The sequence below is a fragment of the Leucoraja erinacea genome, unplaced genomic scaffold (assembly GCF_028641065.1).
Source record: "Leucoraja erinacea ecotype New England unplaced genomic scaffold, Leri_hhj_1 Leri_54S, whole genome shotgun sequence".
NCBI classification, from domain to species: Eukaryota; Metazoa; Chordata; class Chondrichthyes; order Rajiformes; family Rajidae; genus Leucoraja; species Leucoraja erinaceus.
In genome coordinates, this window is record NW_026576454.1 from 619,361 (window position 1) to 643,074 (window position 23,714).

The following is a 23,714-nucleotide window of genomic DNA, read 5'->3' on the forward strand; positions in this document are numbered from 1 at the left end:
TGCCGCCACTATTCTGTGAAGTGAATGCAGGATTTCTATCCCCCCCCTGAATCCAATGCCTGAATTGTTATGCACTGAATGGCCACATTGTGGTTTAGATAGACACAAAATGCTGGAGTAACTCAGTGGGACAGGCCGCATCTCTGGAGAGAAGGAACGTGTGACTTTTCCAGCTAACGACTAGTCTGAAGATCCAAAATGTCACCCACGCCTTCTCTCCAGAGATGCTGCCTGTCCCGCTGAGTTACTCCAGCTTCTTGTGTCTAGATTCGGTTTAAACCAGCATCAGCAGTTCCTTCCTACACACTGGTTTAATTTTGTTTAGAGATACAGCGTGGAAACAGGCCCACCAGCGATCCCCGCACACTAACAGTATCCAACACACACTAGGGACAATTTACACTCATACCAAGCCAATTAACCTACAAACCGGTACGTCTTTGGAGTCGAGGAGGAAACCAGAGATCCCGGAGAAAACCCACGCAGGTCAGGTGGGAGAATGTACAAGCTCCGTACTACACTCCCAACAGCCTTCACACTGAGCATTGACTGCCGAGATGCTGCTGCATTTCTCAATGGCTCTGTTGGGGAGCAGAGGATGGTTAAATATTTCTGATTGTGGTCTTGTATTTGATCTGGGGATGATCTGATTCCATACACTTGTAACTTGGCAACTACAAATGGTCAGGTTCACCATGTAAATAGTCAGGCCACACTTACGCAATTGTGTTCAGTGGTGGCCATCCAGCCACAGCTACAGGAAGGATGCCGCTAATTTAAACATTTACAGGGATGCTGCCACGACTCGAGGCCCTGAGCTAGAGGGAAAGTTTGAACAGGCTTGGACTTTGTTCCTTGGAACGCAGGAGGATGAGGGGAGAGTGATGATATATGGATAACGCAGGTATGGAGGGATATGGGCCAAATGCAGGCAGGTAGGACCAGTGTAGCTAAGACATGTTGGCCAGTGTGGGCAAGTTGGGCTGAAGGGCCTGTTTCCATGCTCTATCACTCTATGACTCTTATAGAGGTGCACAAAAAGATAGGGTGAATGACGCAGGGAGATGGGTGTGTGGAACAAGCTGCCAGAGGAGGTAGTTGAGGCAGGTACTGTAACAGCATTTAAAAGACATAGACAGATTGGACTGGGATAGGACACGTTTAGAGGGACATGGGCCAAACACAAGCAAATGGGACTAATGTAGATGGGACATGTCCGGTGTGGGCAAGTTGAGCCGAAGGGCCTGTTTTCATGCTGTATCACTATGACTGAGTCCCCTCTCTCCCTCTCGATCTGAAATATCACCCATTCCTTCTCTCCAGAGATGCTGCCTGTCCTCTTGAGTTACCCCAGCACTCTGTCTATCTTTGGTGTAAACCAGCATCTGCAGTTTCCTAGATACACAAAAATGCTGGAGAAACTCAGCGGATGCAGCAGCATCTATGGAGCGAAGGAAATAGGCAACAGTCGGGCCAAAACTCTTCTTCAGACTGATGATGGGGGGGGGGGGGGGGGGAAGAGAAGAAAGGAAAAAGGAGGAGCCTGAGGGATGGGAGGAGACAGTTCCTGCTACACAAATTAATCAGGACAGTGAAACTAGTCGGAGGGAGGGACGGAGAGGTAAAGCAAGGGTTACTTGAAGTTAGAGAAATCAATATTCTCGCAGGGTCTCGATCTGAAATATCACCCATTCCTTCTCTCCGGAGATGCTGCCTGTCCCGCTGAGTTACTCCAGCACTTTGTATCTATCTTCAATATTCATACCGCTGGGTTGTAAGCTGCCCAACTCAGTGGGCTGTTCCTGTACATTGTGTGTTTTAATCGAGGAGTGTACTTGGGTACCGTAATAATCTTACTGATCTGTTGTGCGAAAAAATAATTCCACTGAACTTTGGTACGTGATCAAAAAGAACCATTGGGTTCCGCAAGGGTCGGTGCTGGGACCCCAGTTGTTCACAATTTATATAAATGATTTGGAGGAGGGAACCAAGTGTAATATATCAAAATTTGCGGACGATACAAAAATGGGAGGAAAAGTAGGGGATGAGGAGGATAGGAAGAGTCTGCAAAAGGATATAGATAAGCTAGGTGAGTGGGCAACAACTTGGCAGATGAAATTTAATACTAATAAATGTGAAGTCATTCACTTTGGGAAAAAAAATGATAGGGCAAGTTATTTTCTAAATGAGGAGGAGCTGCGTTGTAATGCAACGCAAAGGGATCTAGGGGTATTAGTACATGAATCACTGAAAGTTAGTATGCAGGTGCAGCAAGCAATCAGGAAGGCCAATGGAGTTTTGGCCTTTATTGCTAGGGGGATTGAGTATAAAAACACGGAGGTCTTGCTGCAGCTGTACACAGTATTAGTGAGACCACATTTGGAATACTGTGTACAGTTCTGGGGTCCATACTTAAGAAAGGATGTACTAGCCCTGGAGGCAGTGCAGCGAAGGTTTACAAGATTAATTCCTGCAATGAGGGGATTGACATATGAGGAAAGGTTAAGTAGGCTGGAACTCTACTCTTTGGAGTTTAGAAGAATGAGAGGCGGTCTCATTGAAACATATAAGATCGTGAGGGGCCTTGATCGGGTGGATGCACCGAGGATGTTCCCGATGATCGGGGAGACTAGAACTAGGGGACATAGTTGCAGAATAAGGGGGGGCTCTTTTAAAACTGAGATGAGGAAGAACTTCTTCACCCAGAGGGTGGTTAATTTATGGAATTCACTGCCCCAGGGAGCAGTGGAAGCAGAAACTTTAAATATATTTAAGACTAAAATAGATGGTTTTTTAGCTGCCAAGGGGATAAGGGGCTACGGGGAGAGGGCAGGGATATGGACCTAGGTATGGCTAGTATAGTAAGACCTGAGTGATCTCCTGGACAAGTGTCGATCGCCTGGATTGGGGTCGGAGAGGAATTTCCCGGATTTTTTTCCCGAATTGGACCTGGGTTTTTATCCGGTTTTTTGCCTCCCCCAGGAGATCACGAGGTTCTTGGGGTGGAGAGGGGTGATAGCGGTATAAAGGGGAGGGTAGTGTCTTGTGTTCTGTGTCTTGTGTCTACTGTTTGTGGGTAAGTGTGTCTGTTTAGTGTTCAGCCATGAGCGAATGGCGGTGCGGGCTCGACGGACCTGGTGGTCTACTCTCGCACCTACTTTCTATGTTTCTATGTCTATGTTTCTATAACCAGTCATTGTACACACGCTGTTTTTAACTTAAAGACTTTTATTTACATTAATTGTACATTGGTTCTGAGAACAATGTTGATGGAATCCTCTGTTTCAAGATCTCACCAGGGCGGCTCTATGTGGCTGTAGAAAGGGTCATCTATCTCTGACTGAGCGACTCGGGCAGCTTGTTCCGACAGAGCCGCACGGTGGAGCAGCGGTAGAGTTGCTGCCCGGGTCACAGCGCCACAGACCCAGGCTCCATCCTGACCACGGGTGCTGTCTGTACGCAGTTTGTACCTGCTCCCCGTGACCTGCGTGGATTTTCTCCGGGTGCTCAGTTTTCACCCCACGCTCCAAAGACGTACAGGTTAATTGACTTCAGTAAACGAGACATGAAAAGAGAAGCAGCTCAAGGAGAATATAGATTTGTTAGCTCGGGGAATGTGAGAACAAAACCGAGATAAACTAATCAGGGAAACAGTCAGACTGGTTGGAGATCTGGGAACGGGGAGGGATGGAGAGAGGGGGAAAGCAAGTTACTTGAAGTTAGTAGTTAATGTTCCTCGCTATGAACATTGACTTCACCAAGTAACCCTTGCGTTTCCTCTCTCCACCCCTCCCCCAGTTCTCCGACCAGCCTGACACTCCCCCCGATTGAATTTTTATGTTGGCTTTGTTCTTCCCCTAGATAACAATAACAATCTACATTTTCCTTGAGCTCCATCTCTTTTGATGTCTCGTTTTCACACCCTACCCTTCCTTATCTCTGTGTCGCCCCTTCCCCTGACTCTCAGTCTGAAGAAGGGTCTCAACCTGATACGTCGCCCGTTCCTTCTTTCCAGAGATGCTTCCTGTCTTGAGTTACTCCAGCGTTTTGTGTCTATCTTTGGTATGGACCAGCATCTGCAGTTCTTTCCTACACAATACTCCAGCACTTTGTGTCCGAGCTTGTTGGCGGTGCGAGGCAGGCTGGCGGCAAATGGAGGCAGCGGTTCTACCCGCTGTGTGTTATCATAGAGTCGCCCTCTGGCCGGCAGCTTGTTCCATACACCCACCACACTTCGTGTGAAAAAGTTATCCCTCAGATTCTTATTAAATCTTTTCCCCTTCACCTTGAACCTGTGTCACCTGGCCCTCGATTCCCCTGCTCTGGGCAAGAGATTCTGTGCATCTCCCCGATCAATTCCTCTGATGATTTTAGATATTTGTCGTGGTCTCACTGTGGCGGGCACCAGGTCTCGGACGCTCCCAGGGCCAGCGCAGCGTCCCGGCTGTCCGGTGGGATCAGATGCGGATGAGGTAGGAGTCGCTGTGCGTGACGTATCGCACCCAGCGGTGCGGTGGCTGTAGGGGTGCAGGATGCGCAGAGGAGAGGCGCAGGAACCGCACCTGCAGCCCCGAGCAGGTGGTCATGGGCAGCTCGAACTGCATGCAGGCTGGGCCCAGCTCCAACAGTGACGCAGCACTCAGATCCGCCACCTCCAGCTGCACGGGACAAAGCAAAGCAGCACCGTTACTGCCCGGCACGCACGCACATGCACTCACCTACACCACACACAAGCGGCACCTCCAGCTGCACGGGACAAAGCAAAGCAGCACCGTTACTGCCCGGCACACACACACGCTCACACATGTCACCACACACACTCACACCTACGACACCACACACACACACACACAGTCACCATACACACGCGGTACCTCCAGCTGCACGGGACAAAGCAAAGCAGCACCGTTACTGCCCAGCACACACGCACGCACATGCACTCACACAGACACCACACCACACACGCGGCACCTCCAGCTGCACGGGACAAAGCAAAGCAGCACCGTTACTGCCCGCAACACACGCACGCACATGCACTCACACCTACACCACACACAAGCGGCACCTCCAGCTGCATGGGACAAAGCAAAGCAGCACCGTTACTGCCCAGCACACACGCACGCACATGCACTAACACCTACACCACATGCACACACACACACGTGACGTCACCACACACACGGCACCCCCAGCTGCACGGGCCAAAGCAAAGCAGCACCGTTACTGCCCGGCACACACGCACGCACATGCACTCACACCTACACCACACACGCGGCACCTCCAGCTGCACGGGACAAAGCAAAGCAGCACCGTTACTGCCCGGCACACACGCACATGCACTCACACCCACACCACACACACATGGCACCTCCAGCTGCACGGGACAAAGCAAAGCAGCACCGTTACTGCCCACCACGCACGCACGCTCGCACATGCACTAACACCTACACCACATGCACACACACACACACGTGACGTCACCACACACACGGCACCTCCAGCTGCACGGGACAAAGCAAAGCAGTACCGTTACTGCCCAGCACACACGAAACGCACATGCACTCACACCTACACACGCACACCACGTGATTGCACACGTCACCGCACGCACACGACTCGCGGTACGCACACATGTGACTGCACACGCGTCACCGTGCACACGGACAAGCACACACGTCACCACACAATCCCGCACACGCCCACTCATACCCACACCCACCCCCACTTTGTTTTGTTCAAGATTCCAGCATTGCTGGTGCAACAGTAGAGTTGCTGCCTCACAGCGCCACAGACACGGGTTCGATCCTGACTACGGGTGCTGTCTGTACGGAGTTTGTACAGTGCCTATCTTTTATGCAGCCTGACCCACAGAGTTACCCCAGCACTTTGTATCTTCAAATCAAAACACATAGTGCTGGAGTAATTCAGCGGGTCACGCAGCATCTATGGGGAACATGGACAGGTGACGTTTCGGGTCGGGAACCTTCTACAGATTTTGTATCTTTCGTTAAAGCCGACTGAATCTTCTGTTAAAACAATTTAACTCCCCTCCCATTCCTAATCTGACCCTTCTGTCCTGGGCCTCTTCCATTGTCAGAGTGAGGCCCAGCGCATATTGAAGGAACAGCACCTTGGGCAGCTTACACCCCAGTGGTATGAACATTGACTTCTCTAACTTCAAGTAACCCTTGCTTTCCCTCTCTCTCCATCCCCTCCTCTTCCCATTCTCCCACCAGTCTTACTGTCTTCGACTACATTTTATCCATTTGCTTTGTTGTTAACTTCTCCCAGCTAACAACGATCTATTTCACATTTGTCTTGATCTCCGTTCCCTTTGCCCTGTTTACACACCTTACACTTCCTTGTCTATATATCTCCCTCTCCCCTGACTCTCAGTCTGAAGAAGGGTCTCGACCCAAAAAGTCACCCATTGCTTCTCTCCAGAGATGCTGCCTGTCCCGCTGAGTTACTCCAGCGTTTTGTGTCTATCTTTATCAGGATGTTGCTGGGGTTAGAGAGTTATAGCTACAAGGAATGGTTGGACAAATTAGGATTGTTTTTTTCTGGAGCCGTGGAGGTTGAGGGGAGGCCGGTTGAATGTTTATAACATTATAAGAGGCACAGATAGGGTAGACAGTCAGAAGCATTTTCTCAGGATGGAAATATCAAAGACTAGAGGGCGTAGCTTTAAGGTGAGAGGGGCAAAGTTTAAAGGAGATGTGCGGGGCAAGTTTTGTTTACACAGAGGCTGGTAGCTGCCTGGAACGTGTTGTCAGGGGTAGTGTAGAGGCAGGTACAATAGTGGCGTTTAAGAGGCTTTTGGACAGGCACATGGATATACAGGGAATGGAGGGATATGGATCTCGTGCAGGCAGCAGGGATTAGTTTATCTTGGCATCATGTTCGGCAAGGACCTTGTGGGCTGAAGGGCCTGTTCCTGTGCTGTACTTTTCAATGTTCTATGCATGTGATCCAATAAGATCAGATACACCATAGTGCCCTCCATAATGTTTGGGACAAAGACCCATCATTTATTTATTTGCCTCTGTACACCACAATTTGAGATTTGTAATAGAAAAAAATCACATGTGGTTAAAGTGCACATTGTCAGATTTTAATAAAAAGCAAATTTTATACATTTTGGTTTCACCATGTAGAAATTACAGCTGTGTTTATACATAGTCCCCCCCTATTTCAGGGCACCATAATGTTTGGGACACATGGCTTCATGAGCGTTTGTAACTGCTCAGGTGTGTTTAATTGCCTCCTTAATGCAGGTATAAGAGAGCTCTCAGCACCTAGTCTTTCCTCCAGTCTTTCCATCACCTTTGGAAACTTTTATTGCTGTTTATCAACATGAGGACCAAAGTTGAGCCAATGAAAGTTAAAGAAACCATTATGAGACTGAGAAACAAGAATACAACTGTTAGAGACATCAGCCAAACCTTGGGCTTACCAAAATCAACTGTTTGGAACATCATTAAGAAGAAAGAGAGCACTGGTGAGCTTACTAATTGCAAAGGGACTGGCAGGCCAAGGAAGACCTCCACAGCTGATGACAGAAGAATTCTCTCTATAATTAAAACAAATCCCCAAACACCTGTCCGACAGCTCAGAAACACTCTTCAGGAGTCAGGTGTGGATTTGTCAATGAAGGTACTGGCTCACTCATGATACAACTGCTGATGGTAGTAGCATAATTAATTCTGAAGTGTATAGACACATCCTATCTGCTCATGTTCAAACAAATGCCTCAAAATTCATTGACCGGCGGTTCATTCTACAGCAAGACAATGATCCCAAACATACTGCTAAAGCAACAAAAGAGTTTTTCAAAGCTAAAAAATGGTCAATTCTTGAGTGGCCAAGTCAATCGCCCGATCTGAATCCAATTGAGCGTGCCTTTTATATACTGAAGAGAAAACTGAAGGGAACTAGCCCCCAAAACAAGCATAAGCTAAAGATGGCTGCAATACAGGCCTGGCAGAGCATCACCAGAGAAGACACCCAGCAACTGGTGATGTCCATGAATCGCAGACTTCAAGCAGTCATTGCATGCAAAGGATATGCAACAAAATACTAAACATGACTACTTTCATTCACATGACATTGCTGTGTCCCAAACATTATGGTGCCCTGAAATGGGGAACTATGTATAAACACTGCTGTAAATTCTACACGGTGAAACCAAAATGTATAAAAATGGCCTTTATTAAAATCGGACAACGTGCACTTTAACCACATGTGATTTTTTTCTATTACAAATCTCAAATTGTGGAGCAGAGGCAAATAAATAAATAATGGGTCTTTGTCCCAAATATTATGGAGGGCGATGTACAATTGGCTTTTACACGTGGTGTTTCATGGCCTTTGAGAGGGTTTTACTGGTGTTTAAAATGCTTTGATGTGATGTTTAGTCTTCATGAGGCTTGCACAAGTGGCATCAGTTGAGACTTTTAGTGGTGTTGAGGCTTTTACAAGTGATGGGTTTTTTAGGACATTTAAGAGGTTTTTGGTGGTCAGTGGCGTTTAAGAAGCTTTCAGAGGCGTTTAAGTGATATACGTGTTTAGTGGCTTTTTAAAGAGGCTATTAATGCCTCTTTCGATCGCCCGGCACGTGGGAGCCGACATCCCCCCGATGTGGGAGCTGATCGCTGCGACGTGGAGGGCCCAAACGCCACCGGCTACGGGAGTCAAGATCGTCCCGTCAAAGGGGGGGTCGAGGCCCACGACCAAGGAAGAGCTAGGGGAAGGACTTGAACTTTATTTCGCCTTCCATCACAGTGGGGAGTGTGTTGGAGTCACTGTGGTGGATGTTCATGTTAAAATGTGTTTTGATTGTTGTGTTTCCAAGATGGCTGCCCATAGTGAGAGTGGACGCTGGCGTGATTAGCTGCTGCTGCTCTATCTCTCTTTGTATTGTTGATGTCCCCACTACTTCAATATTGTTTCATTTGTTTATATGTTTGTAATTTGCTTGTTTTAATCTGTAAAGTGTCCTTGAGAATCCTGAAAGGCACCCGTAAATAAAATGTATTATTACTGGTGTTAAGTGGTGCTAGCCTGCTAGTGGCATTAAGTGGTGTTCTGTGACATTTACTGGATTTCTGAGGCTCTTAGTAGTGTTTAAGAGGTGATATGTGGTGTTTAAGTGGCTTATAGTCATGGATAAGCAGGTAGTGGATGGCTATGGATCACGTGCAGGCAGAGGAGATCATGTAACTGGGTATCATGTTCCGTACAGACACTGTGGGCTAAAGGGCCTGGTCCTGGTCGTGTGCTGCTGCACCTGTGTGTTCACCTGGTGCCCACCCCTTGCCCGCCCTCCCCTCCCCACCTCTCTCCCCCTCACCTTGAAGCGGGCGGTCAACTGTGAGCCTCCAGGGAAGATGGGGATGTGCCAACGCACTGACCGGGTGTCAGCAACCAGCTCGGCACGCTGCTCCGGGCTGCTCAACTCCTGCCACAGGCTGCCGACAGAGGACAGGGATAGTAATAACACAGGCTGGGTTAGTAATAACGCAGGCTGGGGTTAGTAATAACGCAGGCTGCCGACAGAGGACAGGGTTAGTAACAACGCAGGCTGGGGTTAGTAATAACACAGGCAAGGGTTAGTAATAACACAGGCTGGGGTCAGTAATAACACAGGCTGCCGACAGAGGACAGGGTTAGTAATAACACAGGCTGGGGTTAGTAATAACGCAGGCCGGGGTCAGTAATAACACAGGCTGGGGTTAGTAATAACGCAGGCTGCCGACAGAGGACAGGGTTAGTAATAACGCAGTCTGGGGTTAGTAATAACGCAGGCTGGGGTTAGTAATAACGCAGGCTGGGGTTAGTAATAACGCAGGCCGGGGTCAGTAATAACACAGGCCGGGGTCAGTAATAACACAGTGCTGACCGACAGAGGACAGGGTTAGTAATAACACAGGCTGGGGTTAGTAATAACGCAGGCTGCCGACAGAGGACAGGGTTAGTAATAACACAGTCTGGGGTTAGTAATAATACAGGCTCGCGACAGAGGACAGGGGTAGTAATAACGCAGGCCGGGGTTGGTAATAACGCAGGCTGGGGTTAGTAATAACGCAGGACGTGGTTAGTAATAACACAGGCTGGGGTTAGTAATAACAGGCTGGGGTTAGTAATAACGCAGGCCGGGGTTGGTAATAACGCAGGTTGGGGTTAGTAATAACGCAGGACGTGGTTAGTAATAACACAGGGTGGGGTTAGTAATAACGCAGGACGGGGTTAGTAATAACACAGGGTGGGGTTAGTAATAACGCAGGACGGGGTTAGTAATAACGCAGGACGGGGTTAGTAATATGTTGCGGTCAGTCACTGAGAGAGCACACTACAAGTTGATGTAGGAAGGAATACTGGTTTACATCGAAGATAGGCACAAAGTACTGGAGTGACTCAGCAGGACAGACAGAAGGATAACATTTCAGTCTGATGAAGGGTCTCGACTCGAAACGTCACCCATTCCTTCTATCCAGAGATGCCGCCTGTCCCGCTGAGTTACTGCAGCATTTTGTGTCTATCTTCTACACCACAAGGTGGGACTGATCTTTAAACCAGTTTGGACACAGCCCAGACCGTCACGCAAACCATCCACCCTTCCATTGAACAGCACGGTGGCGCAGCGGTAGAGTTGCTGCCTCACAGCGGGTTCCATCCCGACTACGGGTGCTGTCTGTACAAGGTTTGTACGTTCTCCCCGTGACCTGCGTGGGTTTCTCCGGGTGTTCGATTTCCCCTACACATCCAAGTCGCACAGGTTTGTAGGTTAATTGGCTTTGATAAAAAATGTCAATTGTCGCTAGTGTGTAGGATAGTGCTCGTGTATGTGGGGGGGTGATCGCTGGTCGGCGCGGGCTTGGTGTGAGTAAGGGCCTGTTTCCATGCTGTGTGTCTAAACATTGACTATCTATACTTCACGCTGCCTCGGCAAGGCCAACAGCTTCTCCCCTCTCCCATCGGGCAAGAGGTACAGAAGTGTGAAAACCAACGCACACCTCCAGATTCAGGGACAGTTTCTTCCCAGCTGTTATCAGGCAACTGAACCATCCTCTCACCAACTAGAGAGCGGTCCTGAGCTACCATCTACCTCATTGGAGACCCTCTGACGATCTTTAATCAGATGTCACTGGACTTGCACTCAATGTTAATCCCTTTATCTGCACACTGTGGAAGACTTGATTATCATTCCAGCACGGCAACAGGCCCTTCGGCCCACCGAGTCTGTGCCAACCAGCGATCATCCAGTACACTAGCACTATGCTACACACCAGGGACAAGTTACAATCTTTAGGGAAGTCAAGTAACCTACAAAGCTGCACGTCTTTGGAGTATGGGAGGAACACACAGGAACAAAAGAATAACAAAACAATATCGTATCTGTGTGCATTTATGGATGTGTTGTGCTGCTGCAAGTAAGGACTTCACTGTGGTGTTGTTGTACGTATGAGGCAGCCTTCGGCCGATAGAGTCCACGCTGACAATCCACCATCCTCTCACACCAGTACTGCATCATCCCAGTTCCCCATCCACTCACGACACACGAGGGACAATTTACAGGGAGCCATACCCGCACGGGCTGGTCTTTGGCACACGGGAGATGGCGGTGGATCTGTCGTTCCACGTTGGGGTGAGAACTGGCCACGTCCCGAGGAGCGGGCGGTGCGGAGAGCAGCGGGTGGCAGCGGGCAGAGTTACCCGTAGTGAGCGGTGGGCACAGGACAGGCTCTCACTGAGGAGAGGGTGGGGTAGATCGCCTGAAAATGCTGTCGTAACTCAGCGGGACAGGCAGCATCTCCGGAGAGAAGGAAGGGGCGATGTTTCTGCCTGAAGCACGGTCTCGGCACAATATACGTCACCCATTGCTTCTCTCCAGAGATGCTGCCTGTCCCCGCTGTTACTCCGGCATCTTGTCTCTCACTGCCGGAGACGGGGCACGTTACCCAAGGAGAGGGGCGGTGCGGACAGCAGTGGGCGCAGGGCACGATCACACACAGGGGAGGGTGGTGAGGTGGGCTGTGGGCTGCTGTGGGCACAGGGACACAGGGCACGTTACCCAAGGAGACACAGGGCAGTAAACTGTGGGCACAGGGCATGTTCTCACGCTGGAGTGGGCAGGGGAGTGATCCTTGCTCTATGGGCAGAGGACATGGGGCACGTTACCCAAGGAGCGGTAGGCACGAGGGTAGAGGGGACAGGGTCTCTCTCACCTGGCAGTGCCCTTGGGCACCGGGAGATGAACGCTGATGTTGACACCCTGGCTGAAGACACAGAGAGAGGAGGCATTAGTGACAATGGGCCAGCACTAAACACCCCCCACGGTGGAAGAAGGGGGAGGGGGGGGAGGGAGAGAGAGAGAGAGACGGGGGGGAGAGAGAGAGAGAGAGAGAGACGGGGGAAGAGAGAGAGAGAGAGAGAGACGGGGAAAGAGAGAGAGAGAGAGACGGGGGGAGAGAGAGACGGGGGAGAGAGAGAGACGGGGGGGGCGAGAGAGAGAGACGGGGGAGAGGGGGGGGGGAGAGGGGTAGAGAGAGACGTGTACTCACCTCCTGGGGGGCAGGTCACAGCGTAGCTTGAGGTTCACAGTCAGGCGCCTGGTGAGGGGGGGAGAGAGAGGTGAGAGGTGAGCGGGGGGGAGAGACGGAAGGGGGGGGAGAGAGGGAAGGGGGGAGGGAGGGGGAGGGAGAGAGAAAGAGGTGGAATGGAAGGGAGAGAGTATGTGAGAAAAAGACAGAGGGGGAGAGAGATAGAGAGAGAAGGGGAGAGACAGACAGACAGAGAGGGAGAGGGGGGGAGAGAGGGAGGGGGGGGGGAGAGACGGGGGGGGGAGAGGGGGGGGGAGGGGAGAGGGGGGGGGGGAGAGAGAGGGGGGGGGGGAGGAGAGACGGGGGGGGGAGAGACGGGAGGGGGGAGAGACGGGAGGGGGGGAGAGGACGGGGGGGGGAAGAGACGGGGAGGGGGGAGAAGGGAGGGGGGGGGGAAGAGGGGAGGGGAGGGGAGGGGGAGGGGGGAAGAGACAGGTACCATGACGGGGGGGGTCTCTCACCTGCCGTCTGGGTCCTTGTCGACGGTGGGGAAGAGTCTGAATGGCAGGGCGGCAGGAAGATCGTCCGATAGCTGGTACTGCATCAGCGTCATCTACAGAAGCACAGAGTGATGAATACAGCACTGGACTGGCCCTTCGGCCCACATGTAGGTACTGGTCCTCCTCACAGCTAACACTGTCCCCCCAGCTTCGTGTCATCCGCAAACTTGGAGATGTTGCATTCAATTCCCTCGTCCAAAGATATTGTAAATAGCTGGGGTCCCAGCACTGAGCCTTGCGGTACCCCGCTGGCCACTGCCTGCCATTATTAAAAGTACCAGTTTACTCCTACTCTTTACTTCCTGTCTGCCAGACAGTTCTCTATCCACATCAATACTGAACCCCCAATACCGTGTGCTTTAAATTTGTATCCTAATCTCTTATGTAGGACCTTGTCGAAAGCCTTCTGAAAGTCCAGATATAACACATCCACTGGTTCTCCCCTATCCACTCTACTAGTTACATCCTCGAAAAATTCTATAAGATTCATCAGACATGATTTACCTCTCGTAAATCCATGCTGACTTTGTCCAATGAATTCACCACTTGTGCTGCTATCCCATCTTTAATAACTGACTAGATGGGACGAATGGCCTGATTCTACTCCTATAACTTGTGAAGAATACCGAGCAGTACAGCACAGGCCCTTCAGCACCCACCTGTATGTGCTAGAACACAGAGCGGGACAGGCCCTTCTTGTGGGTGGTCTTGGGGGGGGGGGGGGGGGGGGTGGGGGGGGGGGGGGGGGGGGGGGGGAATGCAGTGTACCTCTCCCTGTGGCGGAACCACTCTCAGGATGCGGCTGCTCTCAAACTCCTCCAGCTTCACCGACTGGTGGAAGCTGCACTCGTCCACTCGCACCGCCGTCCCGTAGCCTGGAACCACACGGGGGCAGTTAGTGCCCACCCCCTGCACCATGCCCCTCACCCACCCCCCCCCCTTGCACCGTTGCCCGCCCCACCCCCCCCCCACCCCCTGCACCGTTGCCCCTCACCCACCCCCCCTGCACCGTGCCCCTCACCCACCCCCACACTGTGCCCCTCACCCACACCCCACCCGGCACCATGCCCCCTCACTCACCCTCACCCACCCCCCCCCTGGCACCGTGCCCCTCACCCACCCCCACCCCTGCACCGTGCCCCTTACCAGCTGGCATCTGTGGCCACTCACCTCGTATCTCCGCTTTGCCCACACTGAACTCCTCATTCAGACCAATGCGGATTTCTGGAAGGGGCGACGGAGTGGGTTAGTGACGGGCACAGGGGTGATTCCCACCCACACTGCGGCACAGGCGGGGGGGGGGGGGGGGGGGGGGACGAGACGGAATACCACACACACACCCGGGGGAGGGGCACGGGACGGGATGGGACAGGCGGCTATGGGAATAGCACTTGATCCCCGTGCACGGTGCCCAGGGCAGGGGCCGGGACTGGGACGTGTTGGGGGACAGAGACGGGTTCACCCCCACCCCTTCCTCCCCCACTCACCAGTAGTGCCGGGCAGGAAGCACTTGAGCCGCACCAGACCTTGAACGTCAGCCTTCAGCAGCCCACCCCTGCACACACACACAGTGTCAGCACCCGCTCACTACACCCACACCCCCTCACCCACCCCCTCCGTCACCCCACACCAGCCCCTTCATGCTCAGCATTCAACATCCCACCCTGCGCCCACACACACACACACACACAGTGACAGCACCCCCTCACTACCCACCCAGTCCCCCACCCACTAACTAGTCCCTAACCCCTCCACCCACTCCTACCCTCACCCTCCCTCTGCCCCACACACCAGCCCTGCTCACACAGTAGAGACAGAGAGAGATGTGAGGGGGGAGGGGAGAGAGGGGGATGGGAGGAGAGGGGGAGGGAGGAGAGAGGGGAGGGGAGGAGAGGGGGAGGGGAGGAGAGAGGGAGGGGAGGAGAGAGGGAGGGGAGGAGAGGGGGATGGAAGGAGATGGGACCAACCCCGGAAGGAGAGGGGGATGGAAGGAGAGGGGGAGGGGAGGAGAGGGGGAGGGGATAGGAGGAGGGGGATGGAAGGAGAGGGGGGATGGAAGGAGAGAGATGGGATGGAAGGAGAGGGGGATGGAAGGAGAGGGGGATGGAAGGAGATGGGGATGGAAAGGAGAGGGGGATGGAAGGAGGAGAGGGGAGGGAAGGGAGAGGGGGATGGAAGGAGAGAGGGGATGGAAGGAGAGGGGGATGGAAGGAGAGGGGGATGGAAGGAGAGGGGGGATGGAAGGAGAGGGGGAGTGGGGGGAGGAATATTCCGGACTCACTCACGTTGGCTGCGATCACCACTGTCAGCCGCTCTATCACGTCGACGAAGATCTCTGTTTTTGAAACCCTGGGGGGGGGGGGGGGCAGGAGCGAGGGAGGAGGGGAAAGTGCAGTCATTCAACCTGTCCCCGTGATCGAGGGAGCCGTCCACACCCACCCGCTGTATACCCTCTAACCCACCCCATCATTCCCCCCCCCCCTCCCTCCCTCCCCTACCCGTCCCTCCACCTTCACTCCCCCATCCCCTACTCGACCCTCAGTACTACCTCACTCCCCACCCGTCCAACTCCGCTCGCTCTCCCCGTCACTCCTCACCCCCCCTACTTCCCTGTCCCTCCCCGTCCCTCCCCTCCTCCATCCATTCCCCCCCCTCCTCCCTCCATCCCCCCTCTCCCTGTGTGCCTTCCCCTCTCCCCCCTCCTCTGACCTGTGTACAATTGCCTCCCACGACGGGTCTGCTGGCAGCGTGTCCAGGGGCCACCTTGCTCTGCTGTGTGTCCGCTCCAAACTGTAACACAGTGACCGACACTCAACCCACGGCCACTCACACTACATTCCCCCACCTCACCGCCCACACTACCCTCTCCCACCGCCCACACCCCCACACCCACTCCCAGTGGATATTTTTATGGCAGAGATAGATAGATTGTTAAGGGTTTGGACACGCTAGAGGCAGGAAACATGTTCCTGATGTTGGGGGGAGTCCAGAACCAGGCACCACAGTTTAAAAATAAGGAGTAAGCCATTTAGAACGGAGACGAGGAAACACTTTTTCTCACAAAGAGTGGTGAGTCTGTGGAATTCTCTGCCTCAGAGGGCGGTGGAGGCAGGTTCTCTGGATACTTTCAAGAGAGAGCTAGATAGGGCTCTTAAATATAGCGGAGTCAGGGGATATGGGGAGAAGGCAGGAACGGGGTACGGATTGGGGATTGGGGATGATCAGCCATGATCACATTGAATGGCGGTGCTGGCTCGAAGGGCCTGCACCTGTTGTCTATTCTTGATTGGTTGCGGGTGCCAGAGGTTATGGAGAAAAGGCAGATGCAGGACATCCTTCTTCCCTGTGGCTCAAACTGTGGCTATCACCTGGAACTCCTCACCCTTCTGTCGTGGGGTAGACGGAGACTGAGATTGAGACCGCCCCCCCCCCCCAATCTTTGCACATCCCCAATACCTTTCCACTCTTCACTTTAATTTCATGCTTCATGTGTTTTTGTGTTTTCATGAATGTTGGCAGATTAATTTCCCTCCTGGGGATAAATAAAATTCTATCGCATTGTATCGCTGGAGAATGGGGTTAGGAGGGAGAGATAGATCAGCTGTGATTGAATGGCAGAGTAGACCTGATGGGCCGAATGGCCTAATGCTACGATCACTTTCTTCACCACTCTATCTCCCTGTGCTAAACAAGCTAGATCAGAGGTGGGGTGGGGTGGGGTGGGGGGGGAAGAATGTCGGCGTGTACTCACCAGGCCGATGTTACTCAGCTCAAAGAGACTGAAGGGTTTGGAGATGACAGGCTGGGTCTGGATAAAGTTCTTTAGCACGTCAGTCGAGGTGCTCTGAATGTAGCCAAAGTCCTGGGCAGGAAAAAGCACACAATGAGTGGAGAAGACAGACACAAAATGCCGGAGTAACTCAGCGGGACAGGCAGCATCTCTGGAGAGGAGGAATGGGTGATGTTTCGGGTCAAGACCCTTCTTCAGTAGAGTAGTTGTACGAATATTGATTTGTCCAACTTCAAGTAATCCCTGCATTTCCTCTCTCCCCATCCCACCCTCACCCACATTGCACCAGCTTCTCGTTCTCACCTAGTAAATAGCTAACAATAGCCTGTTTCCTTTAATAATAATAATAATACATTTTATTTATGGGCGCCTTTCAAGAGTCTCAAGGACACCTTACAAAAATTTAGCAAGTAGAGGAAACACATGTAAGCGGAATGAAATAAATAGTAGACATGACTAGTACACAAATTAAAGACAGAATTCAATTCAAAACACAATACGAGGCAATTCAAGCACAGATGAAAAGGGAGGGGGGACGTGGGGCTAAGGATAGGCAGAGGTGAATAGATGGGTCTTGAGGCAGGACTGGAAGATGGTGAGGGACACGGAATTGCAGATCAGTTGGGGGAGGGAGTTCCAGAGCCTGGGAGCTGCCCTGGAGAAGGCTCTGTCCCCAAAACTGCGGAGGTTGGACGTGGATGGAGAGGAGACGGCGGCTGATGTGGATCTGAGGGACCGTGAGGGTTGGTAGGGGGAGAGGAGGTCAGTGAGATATGGGGGGGCCCAGATGGTGGAGGGCTTTGTAGGTGAGGATCAGGATTTTGTAGGTGATCCGGTGGGAGATGGGAAGCCAGTGAAGTTGTTAGAGGACTGGAGTGATGTGATGCCAGGATTTGGTGTGGGTGATGAGTCGGGCGGCTGCGTTCTGGACCAGTTGGAGTCGGTTGATGTAGGTGGAGCTGATGCCAAGGAGAAGTGAGTTGCAATAGTCCAGTCGGGAGGAGATGAAGGCATGGATGAGTCTTTCAGCAGCGGGAGGTGTGAGAGAGGGTCTGAGTTTGGCGATGTTGCGGAGATGAAAGAAGGAGGTTTTAATGACATGGCGGATGTGAGGCTCAAGGGAGAGGGTGGAATCAAAGATCACGCCAAGATTGCGGGCCTGGGGAGATGGGGAGACAGTGGTGCCGTCGATGGTGAGAGTGGGGTTATTGATTTTGCTGCGTGTGGCTTTGGAGCCTATGAGGAGGAATTCTGTTTTATCGCTGTTGAGTTTGAGGGAGTTATGTTGCATCCAGGTTTTTATAGCTGACAAACAGGAGTTGATATGGGAGAGGGGGGGGTTGTGGGGGGATTTGGTGCCGAGGTAGATCTGGGTGTCATCGGCGTAACAGTGGAAGTCCAGGTTGAAGTGGCGGAGTATCTGACCAAAGGGGAGGATGCAGATGATGAAGAGAAGGGGGCCGAGTACGGAGCCTTGGGGAACGCCTTGAGTGACTGTGGCTGTAGCAGAGGTGTGGTTGTGGAGAGAGATGAAGTGGGATCTGTTGGAAAGGTAGGAACGGAGCCAGCTGAGTGCAGAACCTTCAATGCCGAGGTCTTTGAGTCTGGTGAGCAGGATGTTATGGTTCACTGTATCGAAGGCTGCGCTCAGGTCGAGGAGGATGAGGATGTTGAGGGAACCAGTGTCAGCAGAGGTGAGGAGATCGTTGAGGAATTTGAGGAGAGCAGTTTCTGGGCTATGGAGGGGGCGAAAGCCAGATTGGAGGGGTTCAAATCATCGTTCCTTTTTTGCATGTCTCTCATTCTTTTGTTCTATATCTCTCTACATCAACATCTATATCTCTTGTTAAAATCATGAGAGGAATAAATCATGAGAGGGTAAAAGCAGAGTTTCTTGCCCAGAGTAGGTGAACTGAGGACCAGAGGACATAGGTTTAAGGTGAAGGAGTAAAGATTTAATAGCAATGTGCGGTAACTTTCTCCACACAAGGGATGGTGGGTGTATGGAGCTAGAGGTCAGAGGAGGCAGTTACTATCGCAACGTTTAACAGTTAGATCCATACATAGATTGGACAGGTTTGGAGGGATATGGCCAAACGTGGGACATGTTGGGCGGTGTGGCTAAAGGTCTGTTTCCATGCTGTATCACTCTATGTCTATGACTCCCAATCCCACTGCCCCGCTCTCTTCCCACAGCCCTGTACCAATCCCACTAATCCCAGCCCTGTATCAATCCCACTCTGTTCCCAGCGCACGCTCTCTCACCAACATCTCGTCTAGCAGCTCGTACACCAGGGCAAAGTTCATCCGCAGGGTCTTCTCACTCAGACTGCCGCAGTGGTCCTTGATCAGGCCGGCCAACCTGCAAACACAAGGCCGCTTAATAGCACGCTGCCCCGTCCTTCCCCCCCCCCCCCCCAGCATACAGTGGGACTGGGGGGCAGGATCAAGAGGGGGTCGGAGGTTGTGACTGGGGCCGAGTGCCTGAAACCGGGGTTCAAGGGTGGGATCAGGGGAGCGGGCGTTGAGGGTGGTTGGAGTAGAGATCAGTGGGAGGTCAGGGGTCGAGCCCGGTGGGGAGAGGTCAGGGGTCGAGCCCTCGGTGGGGAGAGGTCAGGGGTCGAGCCCGGTGGGGAGAGGTCAGGGGTCGAGACCGGTGGGGGAGGTCAGGGGTCGAGACCGGTGGGGAGGTCAGGGGTCGAGACCGGTGGGGGAGGTCAGGGGTCGTGACCGGTGGGGAGGTCAGGGGTCGAGACTGGTGGGGAGGTCAGGGCCGAGACCGGTGGGAGAGGTCAGGGGCCGAGACTGGTGGGAGACATCAGGGGTCAACATTGCGTGGTTTACCTGCTGAGGAAGTGGATGAGTGTGAATGGTGAGGGGTTGTCACGGGTGGTCACCACCAAGTAGAGGGTGTTCTGTCGCAGGTGGACGTAATGTAGGCCCTGGTGATGCTGCCCACAGGGAGAGCACGATTAGTGTACAGATACAGCGAGTGCAAACATTCCCTTCGCAAACATTCCCTTCAGCCCACCGAGTCCGTGCCGGCCAGCGATCCCCGTCACTAGGGATAATTTACAATTTTACCGACGCCAATTAACTTGCAGGTACACAAAAATGCTGGAGAAACTCAGTGGGTGCAACAGCATCTATGGAGCGAAGGAAATAGGCAACGTTTCGGGCCAAAACCCTTCTTCAGACTGATGCGGTGTGGGATGCAGGATGCAGACTCCCCAAGCGGAATATGAAGTGCTGTTCCTCCAATTTCCAGTGTTGCTCGCTCTGGCCATGGTGGAGACCCAGGACAGAGAGGTCGGATGGGGAATTGGAGGGGGAGTTGAAGTGCTGAGCCACCGGGAGGTCAGGTTGGTTATTGCGGACTGAGCTGAGGTGTTCGGCATAACGATCGCCAAGCCTCCGGTCTCACCGATGTAGGTCAGCTGACATCTAGAGCAGCGGATGCAATAGATGAGGTTGGAGGAGATGCACGTGAACCTCTGTCACACCTGGAACGACTGCTTGGGTCCTTGAATGGAGTCGAGGGGTGAGGTAAAGGGACAACTGTTGCATCTCTTGCAGTTGCAACGGAAAGTGCCCGGGGAGGGGGTGGTACGGGAAGGAAAGGAAGTATTGACAAGGGAGTTACGGAGGGAGCGGTCTTTGCGGAAGGCAGACATGGGGGAGATGGGAAGATGTGGCGAGTGATAGGGTCACGTTGGAGGTGGCGAAATTGACGGAGGATTACTTGTTGTATGTGACGGCTGGTGGGGTGAAAGGTGAGGACTAGGGGGACTCTGCCCTTGTTGCTAGTGGGAGGATGGGGAGAGAGAGCAGTGTTGCGGGGTATGGAAGAGACCCTGGTGCGAGCCTCATCTATGGTGGAGGGAGAACCCCCGTTCTCTGAAGAATTAGGACATTTCAGATGCCCTGGTGTGGAACGCCTCATCCTGGGAGCAGATGCGGCGTAGACGGAGGAATTGGGAGTAGGGGATGGAGTCCTTACAGGAAGCAGGGTGGGAAGAAGTGTAGTCCAGATAGACATGGGAGTCAGTGGGTTTATAGTGGATGTCGGTCAGAAGTCTATCACCTGCGATGGAGATAGTGAGGTCAAGGAATTGTAGGGAAGTGTCGGAAACCTGCAAACCTAGTCGTGTTTGGAGTGCGGGAGGAAACCGGAGCACCCGGAGAAAACCCACGCAAGTCATGGGGAGAACGTACAAACTCTGTACAGACAGCACCCGTAGTCAGGATTGAACCCGGGTCTCTGGTGCCGTGAGGCAACAACTCTACCGCTGCACCACCGTGCCGCCCTTGACTTGGCAATGAATGCCACAGATCCACCGCACTCTGACTTAAGAAATTCCCCCTCGTCTCCTTTCCAAAGGTGTGTCCTTTTATTCTGAGGCTGTGTCCTCTGGTTCAAGACTCTCCCACTGGTGGAAACATCACCATCTACTCACCATGACCACAGGAGCCTGGCCTGTAGGTAACCCGGTCACCTTCTGGTAGAAGATATCCACCGCATCCTTCTGCTCCTCTCCGCGGACTGAGGGCCTCGGAGTCAAGGAATGTCACCCGGAAAACCAACGGAAAACTGGTGAAGGGGAACCACCGCCCCCGACACCACACACACACAGCATTATGTACACATGCTCGTGCACACACACCCAGCGTTATGTACACATGCGCGCACACACACCCAGCATTGTACATATACACACACAGCATTATGTACACCTGCTCGTGCTAAACAACCCCGCATTACACACCCGTTTACACACACACCCAGCGTTACAACACACACACACCCAAACACACACAAACCCACGTTACTCAACCAGTTACACAAACACACCAGCGTTACACACAACACACCCACCCAGCGTTACACACACCCAACACACACACACCCAGCGTTACACAAACACACCCAGCGTTACACACACCCAGCATTACACACCCAGTTACACACACACCCAGCGTTACACACAAACACACCCAGCGTTACACAAACACAACACCGCGTTACAAACACAACCCACCCAGCGTTACACAAACACACCAGCGTTACACACAAAACCACCCAGCATTACACACCCAGTTCCACCCACACACACACCCCAGCGTTACACACACAACACACACAGTTACAACCCAGCATTACCCACACCCACAGCTTTACACACCTACCCACCCATTCCACTGCTCTCCACCTCCCCTCCTCTACTGCAGTCACGCCCCCACCTTTCCTCCCCACATCTCCCTCTCATCTCCACCGTCCTCCACTCCCCCTTTGCTGCTGCCGTCCTGTCCCACCTTTCACTCTCCCATCCCTCTCTCCGTTGCCCGTCACCGCCCCAGTGAGTGAGTGTCGGGGCCTGGGCCTGAGCCCCGGCTTTGGGGCCTGTTTTGCCGGGTGCGGGCCCTTTGTCGGGGGGGGGGGGGATACCGTCCTTGTAGATTAGGTGTTGTCGCCGCGGGACGACAGATAAACCCTGCGACATCATCATGGCGCGGCAACCGTCCCCCGCCTCGTCCCCGAGCACCCGCGCATTCACTCCACACGCGCTCCCCGACCTGAACCCAGCGAGACCTCATCGCGCTCCCTGCGTCGCTCCCGTGCGCGCCCCCCCGATCCCCAGCGCGCTCGCCCGCTAGCTCGCTCCGCAGGCGCGCCCCCGATCCCCATCCCCAGCGCGCTCCCCTGGTCAACCCACATGCCCGCCCCGACGCCTGGCGCCCCCCCATTACCCCAGCCCCCCCCCATTACCCCAGCCCCCCCCCCATTAACCCCAGCACCCCCCCATTACCCAGCCCCCCCCCATTACCCCAGCCCCACCCCCCCCCATTACCCAGCCCCCCCCCCCATTATACCAGCCCCCCCCCCATTACCACCATTCCCCCCCCCATTTTAGCCCCCCATACCCCACCCCCCCAGTAACCCCAGTTCCCCCCCCCCATTATCCCCAGCCAGCCCACCCCCCATTACCCCAGCCCCCTCCCAATTACCCCAGCCCCCCCATTACCCCCCCCCCCATTACACCCAGCCCCCCCCATTACCCCACAGCCCCCCCCCATTACCCCACCCCCCCGAACCCATTACCCCAGCCCCCCCCATTACCCCAGCCCCAGCCCCCCCCCATTACCCATTACCACTTCCCCCCCCCATTACCCCAGCCCCCCCCCCATTACCCCACCCCCCCACACCATCCACTAACCCCATCCCCCCCCATAACCCATACCCCCCTCCCATTACGTGACTTTTGAGGGGTACATTTACTGGTCACAAACAACCCCAAAAAAGTTAGCAAATTACACCAAGGCACATAAGGGGGGGACCCCAGGTGGCAGACACATACATTACCAAGGGGCGGACTCCAGCGCTTAGGAGGCAACATTACACCCCCTTTGGGGCCAGAGGAACCACATCCAGGGAGGTGGACATTGGGGGGTTGGGGTGGAGGGGGCCCCCCACCATTACCCAGCCCCCCTCCATGATACACCCATTACCCTACATATCCCAAACCCCCCCCCTTACCCCACACCCCCAACCCCATTACCGCCATCCCCCCCCCATTCCCATACACCCCCATTTTCCAACCCAACAACACCCCAACCGCCTTACCCAGAACCACCCGCAGCGCCCCCCATTCTCCACCAGACAACCCCCATACGTTTGCCCCCCCCCCCATAATACCCCAGCCCCCCCCCATTATTCCAGCACCCCCCCATTACACCCATGACGCCCCCCCCCCATTTAACACCCATCCCCACCCCATTACCCCAGCCCCCCTACCCTTTACACGAGCCCCCCCATTCCCCACA

General features: G+C 53.5%; 1 protein-coding gene across 1 annotated transcript; it reads right to left on the reverse strand.

Moving 5' to 3' along the window:
* Positions 1–3,208: 3,208 nt before the first annotated feature.
* ap4m1 (adaptor related protein complex 4 subunit mu 1) lies at positions 3,209–22,608 on the reverse strand. Its single transcript, XM_055630849.1, has 15 exons — positions 22,467–22,608; positions 21,350–21,459; positions 19,737–19,843; positions 19,158–19,254; positions 16,854–16,964; positions 15,812–15,892; positions 15,387–15,456; positions 14,590–14,655; positions 14,273–14,326; positions 13,871–13,977; positions 13,064–13,155; positions 12,564–12,611; positions 12,228–12,278; positions 9,353–9,470; positions 3,209–4,658 (listed from the first exon to the last, which is right to left on the reverse strand). Exons 1-15 carry the CDS (start codon positions 22,606–22,608, stop codon positions 4,458–4,460), a joined length of 1,455 nt encoding a protein of 484 aa, XP_055486824.1. The 3' UTR covers positions 3,209–4,457.
* Between the last annotated feature and the right edge of the window lie 1,106 nt (positions 22,609–23,714).

Excerpts from the sequence above, each read along its gene's own strand:
- ap4m1 (XM_055630849.1), bottom strand. The coding sequence starts at position 22,608 with ATGTGGGTTGACCAGGGGAGCGCGCTGGGGATGGGGATCGGGGGCGCG. Across the intron at positions 15,893-16,853 it reads AGCTGAGTAACATCGGCCTG|TTTGGAGCGGACACACAGCA; the intron begins GTGAGTACACGC and ends ACTGTGTTACAG. Across the intron at positions 13,978-14,272 it reads GGGCAAAGCGGAGATACGAG|GCTACGGGACGGCGGTGCGA; the intron begins GTGAGTGGCCAC and ends GTGTGGTTCCAG.